Source organism: Buceros rhinoceros, unplaced genomic scaffold, assembly GCF_000710305.1.
Source record: "Buceros rhinoceros silvestris isolate BGI_N320 unplaced genomic scaffold, ASM71030v1 scaffold10718, whole genome shotgun sequence".
Lineage (NCBI taxonomy): Eukaryota > Metazoa > Chordata > Aves > Bucerotiformes > Bucerotidae > Buceros > Buceros rhinoceros.
The window spans coordinates 150,113-161,409 of NW_010426381.1; the positions used below are offsets into that span (position 1 = coordinate 150,113).

General features: G+C 41.2%; 1 protein-coding gene across 1 annotated transcript in view; it reads right to left on the reverse strand.

Moving 5' to 3' along the window:
* The window catches only part of TOP2B (topoisomerase (DNA) II beta 180kDa), a 59,778-nt gene extending 54,865 nt beyond the window's left edge, over positions 1-4,913 (reverse strand). The window contains exon 1 of the mRNA XM_010141482.1: positions 4,815-4,913. Coding sequence (XP_010139784.1) covers positions 4,815-4,913 — 99 coding nt within the window. The remainder of the gene's footprint in view (positions 1-4,814) is intronic.
* Positions 4,914-11,297: the final 6,384 nt, after the last annotated feature.

Sequence of the window (11,297 nt, forward strand, 5' to 3'; positions counted from 1 at the left end):
GGCAACGCTACAGGCTTGGGGAAGAATGGCTGGAAAAGCTGCACAGCAGAAAAGGACCTGGGGGTGCTGGTCAACAGCCAACTGAATAGGAGCCAGCAGTGTGCCCAGGTGGCCAAGAAGACCAACAGTATCCTGGCTTGTATCAGCAATAGTGTGGCCAGCAGGAGGAGGGAAGTGATTGCCCCCCTGACACCTGTGAGCCCACACATTGAATACTGTGTTAAATTTTGGGCCCCTCACTACGAGAAGGACATTGAGATGCTGGAAAGTGTCCACAGAAGGGCAACAAAGCTGGTGAAGGGTCTAGAGAACAAGTCCTATGAAGAGCAGCTGAGGGAGCTGGGGTTGTTTAGTCTGGAGAAAAAGACTCTCGGGGTGATCTCATCACTCTCTACAACCACCTGAAAGGAGGTTGTAGCAAGGCGAGAGTCGGTCTCTTCTTCCAAGTAAGAAGTGATAGGATGAGAGGAAGTGGCCTTAAGTTGAGCCAGGGGAGGTTTAGGCTGGGTATTAGGAAAAAAAATTCTTTACCGAGAGTGTTGAGAACCATTGGAAGAGGCTGCCCAGGGAGGTGGTGGGGTCACTGTCGCTGGAAGTGTTTAAAAGGCGTGTAAATGTGATACTGGGGACATGGTTTAGGGACCCTGGCAGTGCAGGGTGAACAGCTGGACTTGATGATCTTAAAGGTCTTTTCCAACCAAAATGATTCTGGGATTCTCTGATTAAGTTACTACAGCAACAGTTCTGCTTTATTTGGCACAGGTACATTCAGATCCTGATCTTTACTATTTTCTTTAAAAGCAAGTGTCCATTGCATCGTGACAATTTAACTGAATTTTGCTGTTAATTTTAAGGGTCTGAAATTTTTTATTTGTCTATCCACTGACAAGTTCTATTCCAATACTAAATTTGATACTGGGTAAATAGTATCAAAAAAGTACAGCTCTGGATGTCTTGCTAACAAATTAATCTTAAGAACCTGTTTTTCCAGCAAAAATTCAGAAACAAGGAAGGAAAAAAACCTGACTTCCACAGAAAAGTAATTTATTCATGTTAAAATTTAAAGACCACTTAAGACAGTTTTGCTACAGATTCTTAGAACAGTGATCCTTGGAATCACTGAATGAAACAGTTTGGTCACAGGATGACCCAATCTGATTAGTCCACTCTTTCATCGGCCAACTCATACACAAGCCCTCTACTAGCCAAGAAACCAAAAAGTTAGAGGTACTGACATCAGAACTTCAGGTTATCAGCATCTGGCAGAACCTCTCTATAACTTTTTAATGTTTCCCATATCCTTGCCCTTTTTAATGCTTTAATGCATCACCAGTTTGAGTGCTGTGTAAGTACTCCAGACTTTCAGCACATCTACATTTCCCAATTGCAAAGACTACTTTGACAGGAAAAAACAGAACTGACAGATCCTTCTGACAAAGAAAATCTTTGAAATCAATTCAGGCTGTATGTCAAATATCACACTCCTAGAACAGCACTGTGATCTTTGATTCTGTAGATCCTATGGGTTCTACAGCCAGCTGAGCCCATATCATACCAAAAGGTATTTTTTGCTTTGCTGAACTATCTTCAGATTAATAAACAACCTGTAGAAAAAGCTTCAAGTAAGACAACATTCAAAACATTCATGCTGCAAGAATGGTTGAGCAAATCAAACAGGCTAGCTTTTCAGCTTACGTTAAGCATCATAGCAACACAGAACAGAAGTCAAGTTGCAACACACTGGAAGAAGCGACTGAACCCACACATGAAAATCTTATTCTACACGACACACAAAGCCCGGTCTTTTCTAGTCAGCTTCAGGATTACTAGTCACATTACATTAATGATAGAGCACCCAAACATCACTTAGAGGTTACTTATCCAACTGTGCTCTTCAACACACAGTAATCCTCCACTCTGATGGAGTAATCCTTGAACTCTGATGAATGTAACAGCTATCAGTATATTAGGATTGGTATACCTTTATGCTATTTGCATGTCTACCTTGCATTGAATTACTAAAACACTTTGACTGTGATCTTTGAGATTTTTGTACTTCTAACGTATATGGTGTCCCAAAAAAGGAAGACAGTATGATTAGCAGTAAGCATTAAAAGTCTGGTCCCTAGAATCTTCACAGAAAAGCAATAGCAACATATTTACTTAACACAATGCCTCAAACACTGAACAAACTCTAGAAGTTTACAAATAATGATCATATTGCTTTCCCTCAAATACCAGTTTGCTCCACAGTAACACAGGCATCTGCTGTTTTATTATTAGAAGTACACATGCTAACAGTCACATTTTCTGGTATTCTGTATTTGCAAAATCTATTCTGTTTGCCACATTAAAGTAAATATGAATCCAGTGCTCTTTAAAAAAATGTAGCTTGAATTTCATTGCTCAACTCCTACTACGCAACATCTATTGCTCTTCCACAGACTTTACAAATTTTGAAATGTTTTACAAGTCTGATAAATACACTACATATTCTAGTCTTATGATGGTTTAGGGGCAGCCAGCAACTAAGCACCATGGAGTTCCTTGCTCACTCCTCCTCTGCACCCACCCTCTGGTAGGATGCGGAAAAAAACCCAAGGACTCAGATAAAGTCTCACAAAGAGAGAAGCAACAACAGTAACAACAATTATATATTATTTCATTAGTATTAAACGAGAAATATACAACACAACTCTCACCGCCCAAAACACACCATCACCACCTGGCCCAGTGTACCTGCTCAAATTGAGCATGCTTTCCCCATCCATCCCTCCCCCCCCCTTATACATACTGGGCATAGTATCAGTATGGTATCAAGTATTCTATTGGCTGGTTCAGTTCAGCTATCCTGGCTGTGGCCCCTCCCGGGCTCTGGTGAAAATTAACCCTGTTCTAGCTGAACCCAGGACATTACCCACCCCTTATTCTATACCATCTATATCATACCCCGATCCACTGTCCCTGACCCACACATTTATACATATACATATGCACAGGGATCATTCCCTTTGTCTATGGGCCATCCCTCTAACATGTCTGTTGAGTTCATTTAAACCATGACTTTGGGGCTCCAGCTGTTTTAACAGGCTTTCAGGGTGGGAGACATGGTGTTGGACTGTTGGATGCTGCATCCAGAGACTGGTGTATCTGGTGCAGCCCATGCTCACGGTCTGCAGATTGAAGATGTTGATCTTGACAAAGCCAGTTCAAGTTCCATCATTGCTACCCCTTGCTCAGTTTCATAAAAATCCATTCTTCACTGATTTGAGCAATTCTTACCATAATACCGTTGGTATGACACACTACAGCTGCATTAGTGATGACATATAGTTGCAGGCTTATTTAGCAATTAACATCATACAATTTAGTTCACTGACTGTTCTCACCCAAAATTAAATTCCCCTAGAGGTACACATTGGAATTCTCCATCTTCTTACATCACCCACCAAGTGCAACCAGGTCCGAGAGCAAAAGTAATCCTGTGGATGGGTTTGCCTTTGCCTGAAGCGCAACTGACCCAGACCATCTTCTTCATGTGCACTACGGGGACTTTGATGCCTCCGCAGTGCATGGGAGTTTTGATTGAGCAGGGCCAACTTGATGGGCAGATCCTCCAACCAGCTGGCTTTTTGTTAAGTGTTTGAAGGTCCCACCACACAGAGCTCTCAGTGTAGTCTTTAGCAGCCCACTTTACTGCTCAATTTTCCTGGAGGCTGGTGCATGATGGGGGATGTGATACACCCACTCAATGCCATGCTCTTTGGCCCAGATGCCTATGGGGTTGTTTCAGATATGAGTCCCGTTGCCCAACTCAGTTTTATCTGGGGTGCCACGTCACCAAAAGACTTGCTTTTCAAGGCCCAGGATAATGGTCCATGTGGTGGCACAGGGCACAGCACATGTTTCCAACCATCTGGTGGTTGCCTCCAGCCTTGTAAGCACAGGGTGCTTGTCTAGGCAGGTTTGCGGAAGTGTGATGTAGTCAGTTTGCCAGGCCTCCCCATACTTCTGTTTTAGCCATCGTCCTCCAAACTGCAGAGGCTTTAACCGTTTGGCTTGTTTAATTGCAGTACATGATTTGCATTCATAGATAACCTGTGAAAAAGTGTCCATGGTCAAGTCCACCCATTAATCATGAGCCCATCTATATGGTACATCCCTTCCTTGATGACTGAGGGCCCACCAACCTATAAATAATTCACTCCTATGCTGTCAATCCAGGTCTACTTGACACGCTTTAATACTAGCAGTCTGGTCCACCTGACGGTTTTGATGTTCCTCAGTGGCCCGACTCTGGGGTACAGGGGCATCCACATGGTGTACTTTCACAACTAGGTTCTCTACCCGAGCAGCAACACCTTGCCATAAGGCAGCAGCCCAGATGGGTTTACCTCGCTGTGCTTCCATTGCTATAACCACTCCATAGGGCATTTGCCACCATCCATGAGTCAGTATAGAGACAGAGCACTGGCCACCTTTCTCACTCAGTGGTATCTAAAGCCAGCTGGATGGGTTTCACCTCTGCAAACTGACTCGATTCATCTTTTCTTTCAGCAGCTTCAGTGACTCATTGTGCAGGACTCCACCCAGCAGCCTTCCACCATTGATATTTTACTCACATGGGTACCCCATGGTGTGCACCTTCCATATACTCTCTCCTGAGCAGTGAAATGGCTACTCCTGATAGCTGAGATATGGGTCTGTACAGGTGGGAGGAGGACATGTTCTCTTTGAATTGCTGGAACTCCCAGGACAGTTCCTCCACAGCTGAGACGCAGGCCCGTAGGGAGGAAGACAGACTTCCTTCATACTGTAGATACTTCGTCTGTAGGTAGCTCCTTGTCATTCAGGTTGTTATAAATCACCTCCAGCACAGTCACTGCCTCAGGTACAGCATACCTCTTCTCCATGGTGGCCCACCTGCCTGGGTGATGTTCAGCATTTTCCTTGAAGGGGTACCTTTCTTTCACACCTGACAGAAGTCACCTCCAGAGCCTGAGGGCTTGTGTCTGTCTTCCAATCACCTTGTCAGTGCCCCCTTCCCCAGACAGGGATCCCAGCTCCTTGGCTTCTCTACCTTCTCACACGACTTGCTCCGTTATCCCAGCATCAGAGCAGCCAGGTGACGACATGCTTGCCTGGATGACAGCTGAAATCCTTTCACACATCTCGCAGCTCACTCACGGATAGGAATTGGGTGGTCACCTCTGGCTCTGCCTCTTCCTCCTGTTCTCCTGATGACTCTGGTACATCTTCATCCCTCCCTAAGCAAACTGATTGATTTGTGTATTTCTTTTTCTGTATAGGGGTGACTGACTTCAGCACAAGTTTGTTCTCTGGTTCAGCTGCAGCACCTGCTGATCTGTTTTTTAGGTCTAAAGACCTTTTCTTCTGGAGCGCACTGAATAGTGTGGAAAAGGGCTCAGTAGGCATTGCAGTGACACTGCAGGACACTGCAGTGATTTCACAGAATTGTTTTGGTTGGAAGGGACCTTTAAGATCATCAAGTCTAACCTTCACCCCAACACTGACTGGTCACCACTAAGCCATGTCCCTAAGCACCACATCTACGCATGCTTTAAATACCTCCAAGGATGGTGACTCTGCCACTTCCTTAGGCACCCTCTTCCAATGCTTCACAATCCTTTCTGTAAAGAAATTTTCCTAATATCCAGCCTAAACCTCCCTTGGCACAACTTGAGGCCTTTTTCTCTTGACCTATCACTCATCACTTAGGAGAAAAGACCGACCCCTGCCTTGCTACAATCTCCTTCCAGAAAGCTGTAGAGAGTGATGAAGTCTGAGAGTTCCTATCTCCAGACTAAACAACTCCAGTTCCCTCAGCTGCTCTTAATAGGACTTGGTCTCTAGACCCTTCACCAGCTTCATTACTATTCTCTAGACATGTTCCAACAAATTTGTGTCTCTCTGGAATTGCTAGGCTGACACCATATTTTTCCCAAGTATTTTACTAGTTTGCCAGGATGCTGCGCTTGTTCAGGGGTAAAATTCCAAAACACTGGAGGTGACCACTGTCCTAGGCACTTGCTCATCCTTTCCCACACACCCTGCCACTCATAACTTTCCAGCCTCAGGGCAGATCTGTGTGCTTGAAAAAAATTTCTGTAACCCTGAGCAAGACCTGGGATACATTCAGAAGACACAACAATAAGAACACGTTGGTTTGGACATCCCAAGAATGTTAAAAATTCTCAAAAGCTGAGGAAGTCTCCTCCCATGTCTCGCCCATAGATTATATGAGATTACTAATAAACAGCAATGCTACTAACAAATATCAGCTTAACCTTCTGATCAGTGATATAGTACTAAGTCGACATTACCTAAATAAAGCAATATGATAGTCCTGATCTGTTTCCCAGAGATGATAAACATCACCATAGGAATACATAGTGAACGTAAAAATTTACCTAACACCACCATGTGAACAAATGAACCAACACTGTGACCACAGACTACTTAACTAACAAAAGAAGTGCTTATAACAAATTTATTTTAACATGCTTTGATCAGATCTGTCATTATCTCAACACTTTGAGCCCCACATTGGGTGCCAAAAAGAACTGTTGTGGTTTAAGACCAGCCAGCAATTAAGTATCACACGCTGATTGCTCACTCCTCTCCATCCCAGGAGGGGGAGGAGAATTAGGAGCAAAACATGTAAAACCCCAAGAGTTAAGATAAGGGGAGTTTAACAGAACACACAGAGAAGAAACAACAGTAATAACAAAAAACCTAATGAAATAACATATTAAACGAGCGATATACAACACAACTGCTCACCATCCAGAACCTTCCACTGCCATCCACTCTGCTTGCTCTTTCCCCAGCCAGCTCCCCCCTTATATACACTGCACAAGTCACTATGGTATCAAATATCCCATTGGCTGATTCAGTTCGGCTCTACTGGCTATGGCCCCTCACAGCTTCTCATGAAAATTAACCCTATCCTAGCTGAACTCAGGACAAATCTCAATCCTGTAGTAAACTCCATAAGAAAGGACACAGGTTTGATGTTCCAGACATTTACAGCAACATGGAACGAGGAAAACAGAGGCAGCAACTAGTCAAAAAAGCCTGAGCACTGTTCCAAAACTCCACCTTCCTCAGCCAGTCATCGTCCCAACGTTCCTACCAAAGTTTTTACGAAAAGCTTTTCAGGATTGCTCACTAAAAATGCTGACAATCTTGAAGATCATAAAAACTCTACCTTTTGAATTCCAATTTACGAACTGCATCTTGGCGGGTGGAAGAATTCACCCCTCCATAAAAGGTGCCGTATAAAAGACTCATAAAACAATTTCAAATATATTTTGAGATTAATTTTTTAATCACTCCGTGTTTTCATCCTCTTTGTGTTACCTGACATATGTTTGTCACTCAGCTGGCAAAGAAGAAAGACTACATGCCATATTCTGAAAGATTTAACTAGTAACAGGAAGGGCAGATTAACATGATAGAATTTCAGGTTTGCTTTCCTTTAAGAATCTGGACCACTTCTTTCCCTTCCCACCAGCAAACCCAGGTAAGGAATCCTCCCCAGCTGATTCCTCAGGTGCATATACAGTCTCTTATTTATGAGTTTAAGAAAAATCCTCTCCCAGGTCTGCTTAATAAGAAAATAGAGTAACAGCCTCACTTCTTGTAACTGCTCTCCTCCAATCAGCTTGCCTCCATTTTACTCAAGACTGTGACATAATACTTCAATTTTTCCATGAGAATACTGTAATACAGCAGTGGTAGAAAAGACTTTACGTCACTAAATAGTGTATGACAAAAAACCTCAGCCAACACAGAGCTCTGAATGACTGCATGCACTAGACCTCTCCCTATGCCAGCTGGTCTAAAATGGTATTAATTTTCCCCAGACACCTCATCATTCTTACATAATGCTACACAATTACCAAGGGTAAAAACACAAGACTGAAATGTTCATACACGACTACACTATCTTCCCTAAAAATTCAGAATACTCCAGAGCTACCACAGATCTGACAGCTCTTTCCAGTATCTCCAGCTAAGTTCACACTATCAATTTCTCTTAGGTAAAGATGTTCTGCATCTGATTCTGGGGATGACCCCAGAATTCTAACTGCTCTTATAGAAACATTACATATCAAGTTATCTGGTTGCAAGAGCTTTCCCACACACACTTTATCTCTGCTCCTCTTCACTTATAAAAAAATAACTTTTCAATGTTATCTTACAGCTCCTGTGATGTCCTTACAAGAAGATACTGTTCCTTGCCTTCTCCTTGAAGATTCCTTCACATCTTGAGAAAGCTGGTATGTGTTTTTGGTACCTCACTAAGGCAGACATTCATCCACTTTTTCATACACCTATTATTCTCACACCTGTTCAACATCTTCAAGAAGGAACAGGAAGCATCAGTCTAACCAGACCCACTCACTCACTAAAAAAAAAAGTAAAAGGAATCAGTATCTCTTCAAGACACACAGCTACCATAAACAGAGGACTGCTTAATATCTCAATCGCAATTCTGCTTCAAAATCAGGAAAAACACACATAGCAGACTAAGCAATTTAATCCTCTTTTATGCCTTTTTTTTCTTTAAGGTATTTTTTAAAATTATGTCCAACAAAGGAGAATATAGATCTGATGTTTAGATCTGAACCTTTCAAACATGCTCTAACTCAAGCAGCCTTTGCACTAACTTTGCTAATGCTCTTTTTTCTTAGTTGCTGAAATAGAATCGCTTAATGTGTCTAATGTAACAAATACACAGATTTATCACTTCAAAATAAAAAATTAAAAGTAGTACTCTACTTTCAGTGGCAAACTGCATTTGTTTGTAAATTGGAATTGCATTATGATGCAGAGAGCATTTTAAAATAGCTTTATTAAATGCAACTGGATGAGCTGGTATTATCAAAAAAGGTTAACACCACACACTTCAAAACATACCTTAAAAGGACTCAATTCTTAAAAGCATTTCCAATCACACTGAAGTTTTAAAACTAGCAGATCTGACCCTCACTTATCAAGGAGGGGAAGAATCTTTCCCTGCTTTTCACATCAAACTTTTGAGTACTCATCATTGAACTACTTGAAAATGGCAAGGAAACATTTTTTGAACAAAATTTACTTATTACTAAGAGATCTTAGTAATAGATCTTAGATCTGTGCTTCTGAGAAATGCTTTCTCCTAGTTTATAAAAATAACAAACATTTGGTATTTTTAATGTCGACACCTCTGTTGGTTGCTAGAACTTAAATTATACTTTAAATTTTAGTATTTATTTTCAAAGTTCTTTAAAAACATTTTAAATGCCTTGACTTTAAATATGGGATATTAACATTAAAATACATTCTTCCAGAATACCTGGGTTTCACTACTTGTTCTTGAGAGGACATCCCTAGGTCTCCAAGCATACGCTTTTCAGAACAGGCTTCTTCACACAGTTATCCACATTTAGAACTACATCTTTTTGCTCATTCTGCTTTTGAAAACTTTCAAGCCACTTATATAGTGCAGAATGATAATTTTCTTTGTGGGTTAACTGCAAGAAATTTACTATGAGAAAAACTAAGTTTTCTGTATCCGTTTTCATTTCCAAGGTCTCTCTCTATATAAAACCCATTCTTGTGGATGGATTCTCTAAAATCCATCAGCTATGAATCACATGTGCATAAACAAGCATTTGAAGACTGCTTTTGCACATAGATACATGAGACAGTTTACATGCAAGGTAAATATCTACTTCTGTGAAAACAATATACTAGATTTAAATGATATTTTTTTTTAAACCAAAACCACCTATCTTAGACTACTTATATGCTTTTTTATTTGGAAAGTTACTTTATCTGTTCAGATGAAGTAATTCTTACTTACGGCACGGGTAACTTCGACGTTAAATGTATGCACACACAGTAACAGAGGACAGGTGCTTGAATGTACATCTTTCCCAGCAGACATTTAACCCCTTGTGTATTTTTTTAAATCAATTCCCCCCTGCCCCCAAGATAGACATTCCTTCCTAGAGTTCATTATAATTTAGTCCCCCACTTCAATGCATTCAGAATTCTTTCACCTACACTGGAACAAGTTTTCCTCCCATCTCGGAAGACACAGGGTGAAGATACATGTCATTAAGCTGCAAGACTGGCTCAGTTGCAGTGAAAGAGGTAGCCCAAATCATGTTCCATCACCAAGCCTCCTCCTGGTATCATCTCCATCACTTCTTTGATCCTGCTCTCCAACAAGGAAAATTTTCTTTTGGCAGGCAAGCCATAACATTCAAGGAATCCCTCTTCAGAACTACTGTGTCCGACTCACCAAACTGAGCCACAAGCATTTTCCTTTAGTGCTAAAGTCAGGAGAGTCATCACATCTCTTAGCAACACCGCTTCCTTCAGGGCACCACAATCAGAAATTCAACAAGAGCAAGCAGAAATGCTGCTTCTCCGGTTCTTGTAATAGCAAAAGAAAAGGTAGATGCTTATAAAAATCAAGAGAAGAGCACCAAAACAAGGCTTGGCAACTATGCACAACTTTTTTTTTTCCTCCTTCCACAACATAGCAGAGGAAAGGTAACACAGCAACTAACAGTATATATGTAACAGTTGTTACATATATGAAACAATATGAACAAGTATGTATACAATATGCATGTATACAATATGTAACAGTTGTTACATATATGACAACTGTGTTTTAGGCCTGGTTTCAGTCAGCAAAGAAAGAAGGCCTGGTCCAGATAAAGAAATGGAAAGAACAGAACACTAATTCTGAGCTTCAACCTGGGTCTAGAGATGCAACTAAAGCGGTCTAGAGGATTCAAGAATAGGAATTTTAATCACCTGCTCTGTCTTTTCAAACAAATATAGTGATAATAAGCAGTAATAAAAAGAATAAAGAACTATTTACACTAGCACACAGATCTGATTTATTTATTTAAAGAAAAGCCACATTAACACTCAGCATACGCTCTCTTTAAGCTAGCATCTCCTAAAACTGAAACATACCCCTTTCACAAAGGGCAGGAAAATGGAAGTGTTTAAAGTCTTAACTTATCAGGAGCCTCAACTTTCATTTATCAGGCTTGTGCAGCATTTAGGGTTGAAGAGAGAGCCTTGAAAACACTGAGAGAAGTAACTGATGAAGTACTGCTCATTGGAAACACTCTTCCCATAGCTTCACAGGCCATTGTATCAGAACTGACAAACTTCACAGTATTACTTGCAATGGCTTCACTTTCACTATAAAAGACATATTTTTTTTAAAGGTATGTCCTGGGTTCAACATGGAGGAACCG